At 38.6% G+C, this 20,759-nt stretch overlaps 2 protein-coding genes across 2 annotated transcripts; one reads left to right on the top strand and one right to left on the bottom strand.

Annotated features, from left to right (window-relative positions):
- The first annotated feature begins 211 nt into the window (after window positions 1–211).
- tmem254 (transmembrane protein 254) lies at window positions 212–3,156 on the top strand. The gene is made up of 4 exons (XM_089011724.1): window positions 212–343; window positions 966–1,069; window positions 2,882–2,941; window positions 3,018–3,156. Exons 1-4 carry the CDS (start codon window positions 257–259, stop codon window positions 3,133–3,135), a joined length of 369 nt encoding a protein of 122 aa, XP_088867850.1. The 5' UTR covers window positions 212–256; the 3' UTR covers window positions 3,136–3,156.
- Window positions 3,157–5,806: 2,650 nt separating this feature from the next.
- LOC148889642 (uncharacterized) lies at window positions 5,807–20,408 on the bottom strand. The gene is made up of 11 exons (XM_089011718.1): window positions 20,191–20,408; window positions 16,504–16,834; window positions 16,227–16,343; window positions 14,913–15,154; window positions 14,289–14,454; window positions 13,230–13,329; window positions 12,180–12,255; window positions 10,539–10,664; window positions 8,796–8,963; window positions 7,508–7,565; window positions 5,807–5,945 (listed from the first exon to the last, which is right to left on the bottom strand). The coding sequence occupies exons 1-11, from the start codon at window positions 20,304–20,306 to the stop codon at window positions 5,847–5,849; spliced, it is 1,599 nt and encodes a 532-aa protein (XP_088867844.1). The 5' UTR covers window positions 20,307–20,408; the 3' UTR covers window positions 5,807–5,846.
- Window positions 20,409–20,759: the final 351 nt, after the last annotated feature.

Below are 20,759 nucleotides of genomic sequence, written 5' to 3'. Positions count from 1 at the left end.
GTTTTAAACCACTTCCTGCTGGACAAAAATAAATACATCGAAAACAAAATACGTTTATATAAACACTGTAATTAATAACAAAAATTGATAAACTGTTCTAACTTTGTCAATGTAATAGTTAAAATCTCACCGTACGTGTGCTTTGTAATTTGTAAATATAAAAATACAATCCCTGCAGGCAGCCCGTTGAAGTTCCGACCAACGATGCTACACGAACATATTTGACGGTTACAACAGTTAAGGAACAACAGCAGCAATGGCCAGAGGTGATGGGAGTGATTATTTTAAAAGAACAAGCTTCTTTTGGATTATCTCCATTATTTTCGGCATTGGGTATTTTGCTGTAAGTAAGAGTAATTAACTATATTGTCAGTGTGATGTTTGCAGTCTTTGCGATCGACAAATCGCCTTACTTGTATTGCGTTAAACCTACCCAGGATGCCACACATCTGGTTTAAAGAGATGACAAGAATGTGGTATGATTTATAAATATTTCTTTAGTCGTCATGTACTGTTTCTTATTTTGTGACTGAGTCGTAAAAGTTCCTTTAGAGGTCATTGTTATTGTGCGAGATCGTTCGCGTGTTTCATCGAGTTCAACGTGGTGTCCGAAAGAAAACATTAGTTCATATACGTGATTTAAATACTCTATCAACTCATTGTTTTCAACTTTGCTCTGCATTCAATCGATGCAGTCATGCTCCATATTTGCACTCAACATGTTTATAGCGTGGCAAAAAAACAAACAAATGCAAGCAGTGTTGATTTCCCTTCACCGTGAGAGTGGTTAGGATACGAAGTCAGATGTTCCTGTGGCTTTTCCACCCCCCAAAAAAATAAAATAAACAAGAGTCCTGTTCTGCTGAGCAGGCTAGCGTGTTGGCATATCTGCAGCTAATTAGTCATGTAGTGATTTCATGTCTATTTTTTTTTGTGGTATTTTTATGGTGATGTTTCTGTTGCAGTGCATCGTGTTTGCGCCCGAAATCATACCATACCATCTCCTGGGCCCGTTTGGTACCTTCTGCCGATATCTTGTAGACAACCATGCAAGCCTTTTGTATAAAGGGTAAGCTTTACATTGTGCACCATGAGCAGATCTTTATCTAGAGAATAAAAAAAAAAAACAAGCATCAGGTGATGACGCATCGGCTGAATCATTTATTTGGACATTTGTGTTTTTGTTAGATATGTGTAATGCTTCTTTTGGTCTTTAAAGGTGATGTCATTGTGTTTACATAATGTTTAATCAGTGATGATTGCCTGGTCGTTAGCACCATGTACCCGCTGGCACACATTGTTGTCACATAATGGCGGAGTGTGGCGATTAGCACAACAAAAGGTATGTTGGGAAACCGGGTTTCAGGTCGCCTTTAGCATGTGACTTGCTCTTGCTCGGCACAATGCCTATGCGTCATTGGATGGTAGCGATACTTGTGGTGGTTATTTATTTATTTAGTCGATTTTTTATTATTATTTTTTTTTTAAAGTGCCACTGTTACCTCTAGCACAGTGGTCCCCAACATTTTTTTTACGCCACGGACCGGTTTAATGTCAGACAATATTTTCACGGACCGGAGGATGAGTACAATAAAATAAAATAATACGACAGGCATGGAAACTGTTTTTTTCTTTCTTTTAAATATAATAATAAACGTGAATCTATTGTGTATTTTTATACAACTTTATTAGTAGAGTCATGGTAACATCGCGCCAACTACAACATATCGTCTGCCCCTTATCGCTCTATGGTTACCATGGTAATGTTTAAACGTGCCTTCAAAATAAGATACACCACAAAAACAAGTACGAAGCGCATGAAAAATACAACTCACTACAACTGAATCGATGGGACCCCTTCAAAATAAAACATAGTTTGGACTCAGATAATAAATAAAACGGAAATTATGTACATTATTTATTCTTTCTGTGTGGCCCGATACCAAATGACCCATGGACCGCTACCGGTCCGCGGCCCGGGGGTTGGGGACCTCTGCTTTAGCATGCTTTACTTATGTAGGGGGGAAATTAAATCTTTTACAGGGGAGAAACTAAGAATAAACAACATGGTTACCCTGTGTCTTTATAAATGACATACAGTAGATTGATTTACAGTGATACCTTGGCTTACGAACTTAATAGTTTCCCGGACAGAGTGTGTAAGGCGAAAAATGTGTGTCCCAAAAATTAATTTCCCATAGGAAACCATTAAAATTAGAATAATCTGTTCCCAGGTCCCCATAAAACATAATTTTCTAATTTTCTAAGCTTTAAAACTACACAAAATATGCCTCATTTTATGTATAATAAATGTGCTATGGTATTATAATTCAAGAAATAAACCGTACTGTATAATAAAGTGGTTTTATTTACCTTTGTGATGGTCGTTGATGGCTTGATGGAAAGGAGTGGCCGGTTTCCTCAGCATTAAACACTTGATGAGGAACGTAACCTTCTTTCACCATCTTGAGGAAAGATCCCTTGTAGGTGCTTTCTCAGTAATTAATGTTATCTAGTTCCTCATCAATTGTGATCTGTTTAGCTGGGTTGATAGCTTTTTGCATCAAGTGTACAGATGGCTTGTGCAACCCCCTCACTGCTGTGGTCTTGACCAATCACATGGCTTTAACTGAAAACAGGGTGGGGATTAGAGGACGAAAACAGTCGGCTGCCATTTTGTTTTTAGAAGAACAGGTGTCGTTCATTCATTGAGGCAGCTCCGTGTACGAAAAAAAAGTTCGTATGCCAAGGTAAAGTTTGTATGCCAAGGTAAATTGTTCATAAATGTAACGTTCGTAAACCAAAAAGTTCGTAAGCCAAGGGGGTTCGTAAACCGAGGTATCACTGTATTCTGAATAAGACCTAACCTGCTTTTTTACAGGTGGTGGGCGACCTGGGCGATCCACGCGGTTGAAGCTTTGGTCTCCTTGAAAGTATGCAGGTAATGTCCACTAGGTGATGCTGTGGGATAAAGTGAAAACTTTACTGAAATTGGAAACGATTGCATGTGTTTTCAGAAACAAAGGCATCACCATGCCCACCAGCTGCTTGTGGTTCTTCCAGACCTTCGTCTTCGGCTTTGCCTCACTCGGCCTGCTTATCAAATACAACCCGGTGCGCCGTAAACAGCACTGATATGTCCTGAAAGACAATAAAAATCTAATGTGAACATTTTGTATCCTGGGAATATGACACTTAGTGCCTTTTCTTCTTCAATGTTTTTTTTTTAAACTTGAAAATATTAAAGTATTCCGTGAGATAGTCACAGATATATTTTTAACTTGAATCTTGCTGTGATTACTCTTATTGTGTAGATTTAAATTCCCCCCATAGAGATGGCTATTAAAAGCTATTTTGGGAGAAAAACATAAGATGGAAATGAAATATAATTTTATGAGTCTTGTTTATACATTCCTGATGTTTACATTCCAGGAGAAATCATCATATTTTGCTGTGTTCTACTACTAAATGTTGCACTTGGGGTTCTTCATGCTAACAATTGAAATAAAACTTACCACAAACCACATCAAATTGTGTTTCTTGCCTAATTTTTGTCTTTCTTCGACTAATATACAGTACAAGTAACGTAATATAACATAACTACTCAATTTCATGGCCAAAGAAGCAAAATCCAAACAGCTGTTGTTTTGCTCGCTAGCTGCTAATTACACAAACATTATTTGAACATTTTTTTAGTTATTTTTATTTCTTATTTGGTGAATGCGATGTTGTATTTTTACCGTGAAACGTTTTTGTCAAGTTTATAATCGCATTTAACACAACTGTTAGCATTTTGTCACCTAACCTAACACGAGGTGTCATATAATATTTAATCATAATAATATATTTCATTTATAACCGCCTTTCAAAACTCTCAAGGTCACTTTACCGTCACAGGATAAGTTTTTCTATGGCTGAGCAGCGGCAGCCACACGCGCCAGCGTTCACTCAACCCGGAAGTAACTCAAAATAGATAGAAAGCTAGCCGGCTAGCCAATAGCTAGTCAGCTAGATAGCTAGTCAGCCAACCAGAGAGCTATATAGTGAATAGATAGCTAGCTAGATAGCCAGCCAGGGAGCAAGATAGCAAATAGATTGCAAATAGCTAGCTAGCAAGATAGCTGATAGCTAGATAAATAAATCAAGAAATATTCACACTAAATGCTGATTTTTATACCATATACCATCTTATACCAATGTTACTGAAGCTAGTAAAACGTCCAGTGGAAATGAAATCGGTGACTTAAAATGTTCTGAGAAGAAAATCTCGACAGGAGAGTGCGAGAGGTAAATGATTTGCAGGTATAACTGGTGACTCACCAACTGATACACTATTTAAAACCCTGGAGGTGGTCAGTAGAAGCTATTATTTATATTTCTGTCGTATTAGCATTTTTCATGTCATATTGTAACTGTATTACTTTTTAAATGTCATTCGTTGTCATCTAGAGCTGTCGATATATCGTACCTGATGAAGAAGACATCCAGTATATACCGTTGTCCATGTTGAACTGGACCAAGGCAGGTACGTTATGCCTTTATGTATTCAGTGGTGGGCCTTCTCTGCTGGCCTAAAAATATCCGAATCACAGACTAATGTGAATTATATTTTATCCGTGAATTCTTATTAAATAATTCCAAATTGTCTTTCAGCTTCCTTTCATTGCTCCCCCCCCATGTTGTGCTGCTTCCAGATGTGTGTTTTCGTATTCAAGCATTTAAACCAATCACATTTCAGCCATCATTTGTTAAGGTCAGAAATCTACCTGGGTGCATAAATGGCGATGAAACAGTTGACCAATCAGAGTTCGAGTTGACAACCCAAGGCCTGCTCGAAGGCAACATCAGAATTTTCTCAAATTATGATTGGCTAGTCACTAGTCAATAGTATCAACTAGCCACTAGTGATAAGAGCATACTGGCCACAGCTAGCACACTGTATCTGTAGCAAGCATTTTTGTGTTGATTTAAATAGCAGTTTTGTCAACCCACAATGGCCCAAGGAGGAGAAGAACTGGATTTGATTGCAGATATACAGTTAAAGCCATTTTCAAGAATAGATGGACATAATTAAGAAAGGTTGTACAGATCCGAAGCTAGCAAAAATAGCAATTTTATAAGGTTATCATGAATCCACACGTTCATAGTAAAAATTCAAACAGTTTAATGACAGTTAAGTTATTTCCTGGCTAACAACATCCTCTAGCGGACGTGTAGTAAATCACACTACACTCGCAGCTGCGGAGTGATTCAGACATAGCACTACTGAAGGCCTAGGAGTGAAATCCACTGCCATTATTATATATTTTTTTGAGAATGTTTACTTGGAGTGACGATGCTACCTAAAACAGTAGTATAAATAATATCGAAACATATTTACAGCAGTTCAAAAATAATAAGAATCCCCCCAAAAAAGAGGCATTTTAATATATATTAAACTCATATTAATAATAAACGTCATATGTACTACATATATACACAGAAAAAGACTCACTGGTTGCAATTGAGAAATCTAAGCGCCGCAAAGATGGAATTTTCAATCGGCTCTTGTGTGGAATTCCAGTAGATCGTGTGAGCGTAACCAATATTGCGTATGAAATATTGGTTCCATGTTTGTCTGTTGGGGAGTTTATAGAGAGCAAAGTGCCAAAACTCACTAACTACAGTACTTCAACGATTGGAATAAATAATACAGCATATGTTATATGAATATCATTGCACTATAATTGTGTTGTTGTTGTTTTTTCGTCAGGATATGATTTGAGTCCTCTGTCCTCTCAAGATGTGTCGTTTCATCTCCGCGTTGAACAATATGATGATGAATTGTTTTCAAAACATCCTGCCGCTCATCGCTCAAGCCAGCACAGAGATGGATAGCGTTCACTCAGCATCTTCCGCAGCTGAGTGCTTTGTGTCTTGTCCCTCGTTTCCACCACACATTCCACCTAGCAAAAAAAATATAAATAACATTGTTTTTGGTATGTGAATAATCCAGAAAATGCTTACGGGTTTATCTAGTGGATTTACAGCGGTGGGTGGTGTACAGTGATACCTTGGCTTACGAACTTAATTGGTTCCCAGACAGAGTGTGTAAGGCGAAAAGTTTGTATACCAAAACTTAATTTCCCATTGGAAACCATTAAAATGAGAATAATCCGTTCCCAGGTCCCCATAAAACATAATTTTAAAATTTTTTTAAGCCTTAAAACTGCACAAAATATACCTTATTTTATGTATAATAAATGTGGTATGGTATTATAATTAAAGAAATGAACTGTACTGCATAATAAAGTTGTTTTATTTACCTTTGTGATGGTCGTTTATGGCTTGATGGAATGGAGTGGCCAGTTTCATCAGCATTAAACACTTGATGAGGAACGTAACCTTCTTCTTTGACCATTTTGAGGAATGATCCCTTGTAGGTGCTTTCTCTGCGATAATTTTACCTAGTTCCTCATCAATTGTGTTCTATTTAGCTGGGTTGATAGCTTTTTGCATGAAGTGTAGAGATGGCTTGTGCAGGTTATTTGTGGAGCCTGATTGATGGGAATTTTAACCTTGCAGTCTACACTCTGCCTTTGAACTACCAACGTTGAAACGAGTCCAAATTTCACTGTTTTCTATCCATTTTGTCACTCTCTCTCTGTCGTCTGCCTGTCTCTTTAATGTTTAAACCACCACCCCTCACTGCTGCGTTCTTGACCAATCACGTGGCTTTAACCGAAGACTGGGGGAGGGGCATAGAGGACCAAAACAAGCCGGCTGCCATATTCTTGTTAGGAGAACGGGCTCGTTCGCGAACGACACATCACTCATTGTGGCAGCTCTGTGTGTATCCCGAAAAATAGTTCGTATGCCAAGGTAAAATTGTCAAATTTAACATTCGTCAACCGAAACGTTCGTAAACCGAGCTATCACTGTATTTAGTGCCTGGATCTTCAATAGGGATTTAGCTGTGTTGTCTTAATTCATCTTTTAATACCAATCACGTCAAAATGATAGAAATCATGAATACAATTCAAAAACATGGTTTAAGTTACAGCATGACTCTTGATAACACCTTGAGGAGATCAGATTGACAAAATTTCACCTGCACAATATCAAAAAATAGAGCAACCAAGAGAGGAAATGATATGGAATGCTGTTGTCCAACCCCTCCGTCCCCTCATATCTAGCCCCTTCCCCATTTGCTGGCTTCAGTGCCTGATTTAATGTCCACAGAAAACCAGATGGTTGATCTTGTCATGTCTGTTCATGCAGTTCCCCAGGTGGCATCCAGTATATAGCCATGCTACTTGTCGAAATTGAGCTTGATGTTTACAGTTTCGAATAAAACATTATATTGAAGTCATTCTATTGGGTTACCCGAAACGGTATTTTCCACAATATAACACACACCTAAAATCATTCAATTTAGCCAAAAATGACTTTTTTCTTCTTTTATAGTGATTAAAAAACAAACCGCATCCTGACAAAGGATGATTGAGCTAACAATTTGACAGCTTACCTTTGCCCTGAAGAGATCCGACCTGTCACTATACCTCCGATGGCTGACATCCAGCAATCTAAGGAAGGAGTCAAACAAAATCATGAATTGCTTAGGATGGTTCATATACGAGAATGCAGTGAATCTTAACCTCACCAGGCAAAGTCACATACGTATTTTGAATAGTAATAGTAAAATTGACAAAGAGGTCACGTGAGAAACCTCTCTCAGATTTGTTGAAAGTGTATCAGTGAGAATTAGCACAAAAGCATTACCACTCAATCCAGCTACTTTTGGGAACTTTTACTGGTGATTTTGGAAGAAAAAAAAATCATAGATTGTTCTCATAAGATTTATTTATTTATTTATTTATTTATGTAGTCTTGTATTCATGTATTGATTTATTTGTTTATTCATGTATTCATTTGTGTGTTTATTCATGTATTTATTTATTTATTTATTTCTCTCTTTATTTATCTCTTTATGTATCTATTTATTTATTTATTTACACATTTACTTATTTATTTATTCGTTCATCCATTCAGTTGTATTTATTTATGTATTTATTTATTGAGTTGTGTATTTATTTATTGAGCTGTGTATTTATTTATTTAGTTATGTATGTATGTATGTATGTATGTATGTATGTATGTATGTATGTATGTATGTATGTATGTATGTATGTATGTATGTATGTATGTATGTGTGTGTGTGTGTATGTATGTATGTATGTATGTATTTATTTGTTTATTAATGTGTTGATTTCTTTGTGTATATATTTATTTATTCGTTTATAAATTAATTAATTCATTTATTTATTTATTTACACCGTTACTTGTTTGTTTATTTATTTATCTGTCTTTATTTGTTTAATTATTTACACATGTACTTATTTATTTTTTCATTTATTCACCCATTCAGTTTTATTTATTTATTTATTATTGTGTTTATTTCTGTGCCCATTTATTTATTTGTTTATCTATTTATTTATTTAATTGATTATTTATTTATTTATATACGCATTTATTTATTATATATTTATTTTGCGGTGGCAGCGGTTACTACAATAGACAGCCAATTGGCGTTTTCATGTTTATTATGTTTGTTAAAGTCATTATTGAAAAGAAGCCATCATTTTATGAGCTTAATTCCTCCATAAATTCATTGCTTGCCTTCAAGTTTGACAATCAGCAATCGACGTCATCATTACAACTGATCATCAACAACAACAACAAACAAATTCCTTTGCTATGATTGCACTCTATCTAAATACGCTGATGTGAATAAAGGAAGTGTCGGTTGGCCTCACCTGACGTCCTCTCTGGATAGAACATCCAGCAGCTTGGCCATATCTCCCGGCCATTCTCCCAGCTGCACTGAGAACTTGCTGACACGATCTTCCAGCACCAGGGCTCGGTCCACACACTGCCTCACCAGATCTAGTTCCATGTTAGCACTGCTCACCACGACTGCCACCCTACACGCAATTATTTCAATATAACAGGCAGTATTACATAATAAAATACAATACAATTCATATTGATTTATATAGCGCTTAAAAATCAGCAATGAGACAGGATTAAGGCTGAACGATTATTTGAAAAATAGAGTATTTTTATTGATGTTTTAATCTAAATGAACTCATTATTATACAATATAAGTACAGCGATACCTAGGCTTACGAACTTAATTGGTTCCCATACAGAGTATGTAAGGTGAAAAGTGTGTATATCCCAAACATTAATTTCTCATAGGAAACCATTAAAATGAGAATAATCTGTTCCCATGTCGCCATAAAACAATTTTCTACTTTAAAATTTTCTAAGCCTTAAAACGACACAAAATATATAGACTTTATTTTATGTATAATAAATGTGCTATGGTATTATAATTAAAGAAATAAACTGTACAGTATAATAAAGTTGTTTTATTTACCTTTGTGATGGTGGCCATTTTGAGGAATGATTCCTTGTAAGCTTTGGCAGCTTCATCGTCAAAACTGGCCGACTCGCCATGACGAATGACACTATGAATCCCTGTACGACACTTCTTGTACGACAGTTCTCGAACCATCCGTGGCTAGCCTTGAAATCATGACAAACTTCCAGGTTGCCTCTTGACGATATCCGAGTGAAGTTGCCGTGCTTTCTCTGCGATAATTTTACCTAGTTCCTCATCAATAGTGTTCTGTTTAGCTGGGTTGATAGCTTTTTGCATCAAGTGTACAGATGGCTTGTGCAGGTTATTTGTGGAGCCTGATTAATGGGATATTTTAACCTGGCAGTCGACACTCTGCCTATGAACTATCAATAAATTTGAAAAGTCCAAATTTCACTGTGTTTCCTATCCATTTTCTCACTCTCTCTCTTTGTCGTCTGCCTATCTATTTTTATTTGCAGCTCTGTGTTTCTGTAAGACTCCCCCCTCTCCCTCAGTGCTGCATTCTTGACCAATCACGTGCGGCTTTAACCAATGACTGGGGGCGGGGAATAGAGGACAAAAAAAGTCTGCTGCCATTTTCTTGTTAGGAGAACGGGCTCACATCACTCATTGTGGAGCTCCGTGTGTATTCCGAAAAATAGTTTGTATGCCAAGATTAAATTCTCGCGAATTTAACGTTCGTAAACTAAAAAGTTCGTTAGCCAAGGCGTTCGTAAGCCGAGGTTTCACAGTAGCTTTGTTCATGCAGTACTATGTCATCTGAGTCAGCAACACAAATGGAAAACTCCCCAATTCCCCAAACCAAATAGCCGAATCACCCCAAATTATGTTCATAGACTTTCAAAATAAAAGCAGGTTAGCACAAACCAATCCTTTGCGGACGATGAAGAGTTTGTTGCTGATGTTTCATCATACAGGCGTGACAGAATTATAGCGAGTGAAGTGATCTGATCATTTGGGGGTGGGGGGAAATGTGGCATCTCGACACCATATTGCTGAAATATGATGGCGTTTGCATGCAAATGAGTATCGCGCCTCCTCAAGCGTCGAGGGAAGCAACCAGCAGAAATAGGAAGGCAATCCCAATCTGATGAAATCCGAACCAACGTACCTTTTGCCTCTCAGTTCTGTCAGTTGTCCAGCCAAGATGGCGGCCATTCCCATGGCTCCTTCTGTGTCCACGGTGGAACGTTCAAACTCTTGAAACCTCAACATCGCCACCAAAGAATCTTCCTCACTGTGATGCACGGATGTGTTGACCCATTAATGGCAGTTCAGATTCAGGACAAAGAAAATGTTGCAGATTTATGACACATTCTAGTTTTTTTACAGTTTGCAAAGCTGCTTTCAACTATACAGAATATTTTTTTACTTTTTAGCACACATCAATGTAAAGTTGCTAGAACTTACCAAGTAATTCCAAAATGGAACAATAACTGTCATCTCAGAAGAGTCTTAAATGTTTCATTTCAATTGTCATTCTTGTATTGTTAATTTTTTTTATGGGTAATGCATTTAGCTCTACATATTATTGTTATAGTATTTTGAAAGTGACTGTTTTTGAATCATTTTGTCTTTATAAATTCCTTGTGTGTTTTATATATCATATTTTCCATTTTATAAGTCGCACCGGAGTATAAGGCGCACTTTCATTGAATAAAAATTGAATTTTCCAAATACAATATATACATTTATAATACTCTTCCAAATATAAGGCACACAACATAATAATAAATAATAAATAATAAATAATAAATAATACATAAATAATAAATAAATAATAATATTAATAATACTAATACTATTATTATTATTATTATTATTATTATTATTTTAATAATAATAATAATAATAATAATAATAATAATACATTTCATTGCTGAAAAGATTTCTTCAGCTGTCATAAGTACTTCTTTGAAAATGTCGGTTGTTTGGCTCCTCATTCGAAGAGCTTTGTCAGCAAACAGCGAAATAATACGTTTCATTTATAAGCGCCTTTAAAAACTCTCAAGGTCACTTTACACTCACAGGATAAGTTCTTCAATGGGTGAGCCGTGGCAGCCACGTGCGCCAATATTCATTCAAACTAGAAGTACAGTAAGTCAAATAGATAGCTACCAAGCTAATAGCTAGCTAGCTAGCTGTAAAGTGTCATTGAGAGTTTTGAAAGACGCTTAGAAGTTAAATAATAATAATACATTTGATTTCTAAGCGCCTTTCAAAACTCTCAAGGTCACTTTACAGTCACCAGTTAAGTTATTATTATCATTAGCTAGATAGCTATGTCGCTAATAGATAGATAGCTAACCAGCTAGATAGCTAGCCAGCTAGATAGCTAATAAGATAGCAATTAGATAGCAAATAAATAAACGTAGAGGCAAATAAATCAATTAATGCATGCTTTACAACGCGGACAAAAGACAAAAGGTGGCCTTTTTTCCCCTCAAACAAAGCTGCTCTTGTACTTGTAAAGAACCGCTGGATGTCAAAAGAATAAAGATGGCTTCCATTGTCGTATTTTTGCTTATTGAATTTATCAGCTGTGGGATTACTCCCGTTAAATTCGTCCTACTTTGAATACAGTTTTCTCTCCACTGCAGCCGCTTTATGAGTCTGCATGACATCTTTTATAGTAGTGACATTTTGTGTGACTCGTGTGAACGATGTCAATAAAACTCAGGCACCGTATGTTAGCGTATCTTCTCCTAAAACATTCGACAAAGCTTCAACCTTTGGGTTGAATGTGGATTACCTGACAGAGATGACTTTATCCACTAGTTTCTTGGCCAGCTGGAAGGTGTTGATACCGAGTGCGCACCCCATGAGATCTGACAACAAATATCAGAGTAACATATGCTGCGTTACAAGAGCACCAACATACAAACAGGAAACATGAACTGTTAGCCGACCTTGCTAACCGTTCAACTCCAAAATTTAATTCATGACTTCAAGTGTTTTAAAGGACAACCGACGTCTTCGGACAAGTTGGATCCATAATTTGTAAAATCACTTCAAATGACTTCTACTGAGCGTATTTTACAAAGATTCCACGGCATATAGCTATATTTTACATTTCAAGACTCGCGGTGAATATTCAGGACGTCTTGTTTTCGAGTTGATGACGATGCCTGACGTGACGTCACTGAAGGAAGGCCCCTTACCGAGAAATGCATTTTGGGTACTTTGTTTGGTCTGAAAACATCGTGTTGATCCGTGTTGATGGCGGAATTAGAAGGAAAAAACAAATAACGCGATGGTGAATCGTTGTGTGTTGCACCTAGACTGCTATTTGATACTAGTTGACACAAATTCCCAGCAGACAAATCAGTCCATTTCCAACGGAGTTTGGGCGCCATCTTGTGCATTTTCTGGGACGCTACATTGGAGTCCGAACGGCTCGAATTGATCCGGAAGAACTTCTTTAATCGATTGCAAACATTTATGCTTTCCTCTTCAGAACTATTTGAATCATATTCGTAACTGGATGAGTAACAAGAAAGCATCTTCTCCGAATCTGAAGCCATTATTTTGATTCTAGAGCAAGGCAAGATGTCCTGGTGTGATGTCACGAACAAGGGTGGGTGGGGGGGGGGGGACACCTTCTGAAACTCGGCATGTCCGAGTTTCAGAGTAGTCTGAGTAGTTTTGGGACACTTTAACTCATTTTTATCTGTGTTTTGCATTTGACTAAAAATATCAGCCTGCGTGTTTTGTGTATTTTAGATGCTATAAAACGTTTTTCTGATGTCAGTTAGGAAACAAAAAAATGGTGTCAGTTGTCCTTTAAGTATGGCATGTTTACCTCCGTATAACTTGGTACTCGGGTTGCAATGAATGTCTTTGATGGGACCATCTGTCTTGAGAGATTGCAGCAGCAAAGGGAAACCTTCAGGTTCTATTCCCTGTTTGAAGAGAGAATTATGATGTGCGCTGCAGTATTTTTTTTTTTTTGGGAGGTGGAGGGGGACCACACAAACATAAGATAAACATCAATCCAAAAATATTCTTTCAGGCCGCCCTTACATACACAGCCCACACACAGACACACTGAGCAATGTACTTTAGAATCTGTTGCACAAAGATTTACTGTATTTGTGCATCGTAAATTCTTTGATCCCTGCAAATTAGTAAAAGTATCCATGCATGGGCAACTCCACCAACCCCCCCAAACCCGTGATCATGTTAAGGTAAAGCCAGAAGACGGCATTAAATATTCGAGGTGAAAAATAAGAGGCACACATCGGGGAAATGTAGGAGGCGAGCGACGGCATCGCTTTGAAACAATGAGGCCAATGTAACCCCTGTTTTGAACTCACGCTTTTAAACTGAATTTTGGCGATAAAGCGCTGGTCAGACCTCTGTGAATGTTTTTCCCTCCCAGGGTTTTCCCCTGTACAGCCGCCCCAATTTCAAGTTCAGATAAGTCCAGACCCAATTAATTAGTCTAGGAATTAATAATTCTTTTAGATAAATGAAGAGAGTCTGTTTTTTATGCGGAATTGAATGTCTATATATAAACCAATAGAGTATGTATGGATTGCATTGTATTTTGGATAGCCGCCCTCATTTCAAGCTCATATAACTCCAGACCCTTATAACTTAGGAATTAACTTCATTTATTTATTTATTTTTTGACGAAAGAAGAGAGTCTAAGGTTTTTTTTACGTTGCATTTAATATTTATGTAGTCCAAAAACTCAATATTCTGTGACTCTTGCTATTCGAGTGAAAATGACAAAAGCCCTGGCACTGGAGTGGACACATTTTTGCACATAGGTCCCAAATCAAAGTTGGAAATCAATCATCACATTTTACATTTTCACACACATTTATGGAGTCTCCGTTTAAGTGCATCCACTTACTATGACTAGAACGTGTGAGTTGAGATGCTTGATGGCTGCCGCCGTGCCGGCCAGTAGACCGTATTGTCCAGCTGCAGGAACGACCACCGCGTCAAGCTTGGGTACTTGTTCATAAATCTCCATGCCCACTGTGCCCAGTCCTGCGAGATAGGTCGCGCTTTCATCTCTGAACAAAACAAAAAAAGTGTATTTAAGTGGCTTTTTCAAAACAGTAACTCAAAATTCATTAAAAAGCATTATCATTATGTCAAAGTTTTTTTTACAGTCAGAGTTTTTTTCCAGTCTTTTTCAAGGTGCTTATTTCAGTAACAGAGAGCCAAGCCACATTCTGCACAGTACAGTGTATGAGTTTTAAATGAGCCTGCCAGCAGTCCAGACCCGTGTCAAAATGTGTGTCGCATTAAGAAGAGCAAAATCCTGGATTGCAGAGCAAATAAAGTTGTCCATCAAATAAGGATGGGGAAGAATTACACCTACAACTCTTCAGCTATTTTGGAATGTGTTGTAGGCATCAAATTCAAAATGAGTAAATATTCGGGGGAAAAACAATGAATAAAGTTGGACATTTGGTCTTATTATATTACATTCATAACAGTGTAGGTTGAAATTATATAAATTGCTCACTCTTCCAGGTAGAGGTATCCATTTTCTCTGGCCAGATGGCGAGCGTGGTTCTGGGAATCGTGACCGGTACTTCCATAGGAGATGACCATGGCGCCATAGTCTCTGTAGATCCTGAGACGAGGCGAGGAACAACATGACGGCATGATGGCAAACACGGGGATCTTCATCTCCACTGCATGGTGGGCCACAGCCATGGAGAAATTACAGTCAGTGGCAACAATTACTCCTTTCCTCTGTTGTTCCTGAAAACATATATTGATTGATTAATAACATCTCAGAACAGTCGATCTTGTTTGTGAAACAATTTTATTTAGACAATGTGTTGATGTCATGGGCTTGTTTTTATTCTCTCTATCCACCTGTTTTTCTAAACGCTACTCTTCAAATAATCTCCTCTATGAACTGGGAAATAGCCTTTTAGCGATCAAGCTAATGGTTTGGTCACCTAATGTCAATGCACATTTCGATAAGCAACCATTCAACCCCATGACAAATTGAGAACATTTGTTTTTTCGGAATGTGACATGAAGCTGAAGTACAAGGAGAAACTCTCCGCAAGTATAGGGAGAACATATAGTACAAACAACAGAATCGTGAGGCAGAAACGACCACAATGAGACCATATCTATCCATCAGTCCATTATCTACCGCTTATCCGAGGTCGGGTGGTGGGGTCAGCAGCAATGGGGAAACCTAGACTTCCCTCTCACCAGCCACTTCTTCCAGCACTTCCTGGTGGATCCACAGGCGTTCCCAGGCCAGCTGGGTGACATAGTCTCTCCAGCGTATCCTGGATCATCTCCAGGGTCTTCTGCCAGTGGGGCATGCCTAGAACACCTCACCAGGGAGGCGTCCAAGAGGCATCCTAATCAGATGCCCGAGCCATCTTATCTGGCTCTTCTCATTGTGGAGGAGAAGTAGTTTGACTCTGAGCCTCTCTCGGATGACCAAACTTCTCACCTAATCTTTAGGGGAGAGCCCAGTCACCGAGGGAGAAAGCTCAGTTCGGCAGCTTGTATTCGGGATCTTGTTCAACACCAAATTATGACCATAGATGAGATGAGATCTGGCAATGGCTAGAGTAGTTAGGGTGTAAGCTACCAAATTACTGCCGATAAGGGTCGTTTTTACACATCGCTCTGATATTAAATGGTACAAAATGCATTTTACATCACACTGAGGTTCCCTTCATTATTTGACTAACCCCAAGGGACGCTTATCCATAGCGTTTGAGTTGAGCTGTCATGAGCAATATGGCTCTCACGTCGGACGAACAAGACCTTAAAGACAGGAAGTGGTGATTCTCCGTCTTACCTGCGTTAGCGACGATAGCATATATAACACTCCTCTCTCCTTCACTGAGCCAGTGTATTGCAGGTGCTCCTTCTTCAGATAAATCTCCATACCATACTGTTTGGACAGCCTGGAGTACTGAGAAACAAGACAGGTTGTAGTATTTTATGAATCCAAAAGAAGATTTAATGATCAAGCTGGCCGCTGAAATTCACTTTACACTCTGTAGTTAAAATGTTGCAGTACAGGTATGAAATATGATCTCAAGGTTTCAAAGTTTCGTTATTGTGATGATTACTGTGCAGGGTGTCTTCTGTATCCCTGATTGGATAGTAAAGGCGGCGGCGCTGATGTCCTCAAAACGCAGGAACGGAGGGACCGGTCTGGGGATGATCCTGAATTCGCTGACTCGTCTGGTTTTTGGTGGCTCCTTTAGCTTGATCACGGGTGGTTCGAATACCACTTTGGTCTCATGGACCTTCACGTCCCCGTTGAGGAGTTCTTCCTCACCAAAGTCTTTCAACCTCTCTGGTTCAATGAGGGTCGGTCTGCGGCCCACGGCACCGTTACTGAGCAGTGATCTTTTGTGAGGGTCATATGGTTCTGCGGGACCAAGTCGCAGCTCCTCTCTAGAAGACAAAAGCATATGTTTATTTACGTGTACATTTTCCTGTCAACATTTCAGAACATGTTAGGTTTAAGTACGAGGAGTCCTTTTGTTTGTACAGGTAACATCCGACTTACGACCAGGTCGACTTACGACCATGAACTCCAGACCCTATTTTTAACATTTTAAGAAGGGGACTTTGCGAGTCATTTAGCCTCTGAGTTTCTATTCAACATTTGGAATGGATTTTGACTTATGACCTTTTTGACTTACGACCGTTTGGTCGGAACGGAACTCGGTCGTAAATCGGATGTTACCTGTACTTGATTTGCTGGAACAGTTGATTTGACTGGATTTTTAACTCATTCCTGAATTTATTTGGGTTTTGTTTTTTCTTACGGCGGAGGGTGCTGATAAAGCACTAGTCTGACCTCTGGCAAAAATGTTCCCTTCCATGAGGGGACAGCATTTGCCTTTTGTACATGTTAGCGCCTTGTTACAGCTTCAGCTATAAAACACTACACGTTACAACGTTATATTGTATTGTATTTTGTACATCCGCCCCCATTTAAAGCTCAGATAACTCCAAACTCATATAATTTAGGAATTAACATTTTTTTTTTGCTGATAAAAGAAGAGAGTCTACCGTTTGTTACGCTGAATTGAATGTTTATGTAGTTCTAAAACTCAATATACCATGCAATTTGATTGAAAATGACAAAAACCCTGGCATTGGAGTGGACACATTTTTGCACATCGTCTGGCAGTGAATGAGTTCAAGACAATACTCAAGTCTATTTTCATGAACCGAGGACATCAGTGACTTGACGAGCCATATAAAACTCGAGACATAAAACCACAGCCGATGAAATATTTGAAGGTGAATGTCAGAATGTAACTCACAGTGGCAGCTTTAGAATGTGAACGTTCAAAGTGTAAAAGGTACCCAATTGAAACGCATATGAGCGAATTCCTGACATATACAATTTCTATTCACGGTGTCATACTGCATCTCGAAGCTAACTTTTGCTTTTCGTGGCTCACACAAACTATTTAGGCGGCAATAAAGGGCCAAAAGGCAGGAAATGTGGATTTATAGCAACTTGATAAATTGAGTACATATATAACAGAATGGCCCTTTAAAGAACAACCGACGCCTCCGGACAAGTTGTGTCCCTAAATTGTAAAATCACTTCAAATGACTTCTACTGAGCGTATTTTACAAAGAGTCCACAACATATAGCTAGATTTTACGACACGTTTTAAGACTCGCGCTGAATTATGACAATGCCTGACGTGACGTCACTGAAGGAACGCCCCTGACCGAGAAAGCGACACACAATGCATTTTGGGTACTTTGTTTGGTCTGAAAACTATGTGTTGATGGCGAAATTAGAAGGAAAACACATAAATAATGCGATGGTGAATCGTTGTGTGTTGCACCAAGACTACTATTTGATACTAGTTGACACAAATTCCCAGCAGACAAATCAGCCTATTTCCAACGGAGCTTGGGCTCCATCTTGTGCATTTTCTGGGACTCTACATTGCAGTCCAGACTCCTCAAAATGATCCCGAAATGACTTCTTTAATCGATTGCAAATATTTATGCTTTCCTCTTCAGAACTACTTCAATCATATTCATAACTGGATGAGTAACAAGAAAGCATTTTCTCCAAATCTGAAGCCATCGGTTTGAATCTAGAGCAAGGCAAAGACGTCCTGGCGTGACATCACGAACAAGGGGACGGGACCTTCTGAAAATCTGTACCTCCAAGGTCATTTTGAAGTACTTTTGGGACACTTTAACTCATTTTTATTGGTGTTTTGCATTTGACTAAAAATATCAGCCTGTGTGTTTTGGGTATTTTAGATGCTACAAAACGTTTTTCTGGTGTCAGGAAACAAAAACAAAAAAATGGTGTCGGTTGTCCTTTAAACAGTTTCATTTCATCTAAACTGACGAAAGTCGAAGAAAAACTTTTTTGAACAAAACATTAAACAGGAGGGACTGCTATTACCACCACCTTGTTAATTTGGAGGCCTTTCACACAGTCTAAACACAATAATAGGTTTATAGCCTTTGGAGTTTAACCCCGTCACCTACATGCGAAAGAAAATTATATTTGGTCAACGGCGCAACGGCAAGATGGCGCAATGGAGCTTGTGCACTGATAATTAGCTCCCCACTACAGTAAAGGAGGGTTGTCATGAAATATGATGAATTTGTTTAATATACACTTGAGCTTTGGTGTGCTTTTGCTGTGTTTCATTACTGGAGCTTATATTAGGGAGCACGTGGGTTTTCTAAATAGCCTGACTGCATTTGAGTCAAAGCCTGCATCTATTGAAGCTTCTATTACTCTGTCATCTGGCTCCATTTTTGCCCTCTGCACCATTTATCAGAGGCGAGCCAGTCCATTATTCAGCCACTCGGTGTACTTGTAAATAACACATTGACCAAAAAGTCCAAGGATGCATTTCTGTTTACACCAGTGTGCTCTTGAGCCTGCATGGGATTGTTTTTTCTTTGCATGTCTCGTGATGTCCCGCTCAAAAGTTAAAATGGAACAACTTTGACGAATTGGGGTGACAAATGAATTTTCAGCTTGTTTTTTTTAATTACTATTTTTTTAATACAGTAGTTCTTGTCATGAATCAATGGTCACATTTTACACTGTAAAATGTCACAAAATGTTTTCAGAACCACAAATTGACTTATGATAGAGATTAGACAGAATATGAAGTTATCATATTTAAAAGTTACATGCTGTTATATGCTTAGCCAACATGTGATACTGAATACACAATTCAAACATAGACAAGCTGGGGTCAATCAGGTCAAGACACAGCAAGTTAAACTGTCAGCTTCATCTAGGAGATCTGGCCTTGTACAGAATTTAGTACTTGGGATACTCCTTTATCACCAAAGTTATTTACGACTTGAACATCCTGCACAGGAAGAGCTCATTAGCCAGGTTCCAAATTTATCAGCTCATGGAAAAGACAATGTGTGATTGCTTACAGCAGTTGGAGCTGAAAATGTTCCAGGGGCGTGGTATTATAATCAAGAAAACTATGTTTTACTAATGTATCACTTTAATTTGCATGTACTCTCAATAAATAGCTTGGCAGAGGGCCGCAGAATTCAGACGTATGTCATAAATTACTGCGTTTCATGCCGGCAGTAGGGACAATCTTTCTGGTTCCGAGTCTTGTCCAAAGTCCTACCCTTGTCCGTCTTTGTTTTGAGCTGGAGGTTGTTGTTTTGTGTCATTTATTTCTTTTCTGGGGGGTCACAAACACAGTGAATAACTACTGGATTGATCTTGGGCAGAGGATAGTTCTAGCCGGTCTGGGTCACTACACGTTTCCCACCTGTGCCAAAAGGGGTCATTGTCTTCGATGCCTTGAAGTGCAGGCTTCGGTGAAAACAATCGTTCGAGTCGCTCACTCAAGTAGCTTGAATAAATTAACTGGGCAGCAAAGTTCATCTTGGTTTGAAGCAGAGTCCTCTTAAAATCCAAACAGTTCTGCAGTTATGTGTCAATCCTCCGTAGATGATGAGGTGTGGGGATGCTTCCCAGGACTGTTCTCCACGGTCTAAGGCAAAGTTCCCAAACTCCTACCCAGGTCGGAAGCTGTTTAAGAAGGGATTATCTCGGGGACACATGCATGGTGACTTGTGAGCATCTCTGCAGTTACTTGGCCCCTCCCAGCATTCTATTCGTGGCCCAGACCGGGATTACGTTTCCCTTTCTATGACGTTGACCAAATCAGACGGTCTAAGGGGATAGATGCAGATTTAGGATTTATCTAAGGAGCAGTGATCCAGGGGCTCAACCCCACAGGGGAGGCAACTGTGAATGAGGGTGAATCAGAAATGAAAAGACTGGACCTTCTTTTTTTTGGGGGGGGGAGCCAAGAATTAAGGTGTGCAAGATGCT

Source organism: Hippocampus bargibanti, linkage group LG13 (genome assembly GCF_051943395.1).
Source record: "Hippocampus bargibanti isolate YZ-2025 linkage group LG13, ASM5194339v1, whole genome shotgun sequence".
NCBI lineage: Eukaryota > Metazoa > Chordata > Actinopteri > Syngnathiformes > Syngnathidae > Hippocampus > Hippocampus bargibanti.
Note: the sequence above shows the minus strand (reverse complement) of the source record. Positions and strands in the feature narration are given on the sequence as shown.

What these genes read in the sequence shown, in the direction of transcription:
- LOC148889642 (XM_089011718.1), bottom strand. Translation starts at nt 20,306, where the DNA reads ATGAACTTTGCTGCCCAGTTAATTTATTCAAGCTACTTGAGTGAGCGA. An exon ending in GGATACCTCTACCTGGAAGA is followed by an intron (nt 14,455 to 14,912) that starts GTGAGCAATTTA and finishes TGTTTTGTTCAG; the next exon opens with AGATGAAAGCGCGACCTATC. An exon ending in ACTCACACGTTCTAGTCATA is followed by an intron (nt 13,330 to 14,288) that starts GTAAGTGGATGC and finishes CTCTTCAAACAG; the next exon opens with GGAATAGAACCTGAAGGTTT.
- tmem254 (XM_089011724.1), top strand. Translation starts at nt 257, where the DNA reads ATGGCCAGAGGTGATGGGAGTGATTATTTTAAAAGAACAAGCTTCTTT. An exon ending in TCGGCATTGGGTATTTTGCT is followed by an intron (nt 344 to 965) that starts GTAAGTAAGAGT and finishes TTTCTGTTGCAG; the next exon opens with TGCATCGTGTTTGCGCCCGA. An exon ending in GTCTCCTTGAAAGTATGCAG is followed by an intron (nt 2,942 to 3,017) that starts GTAATGTCCACT and finishes ATGTGTTTTCAG; the next exon opens with AAACAAAGGCATCACCATGC.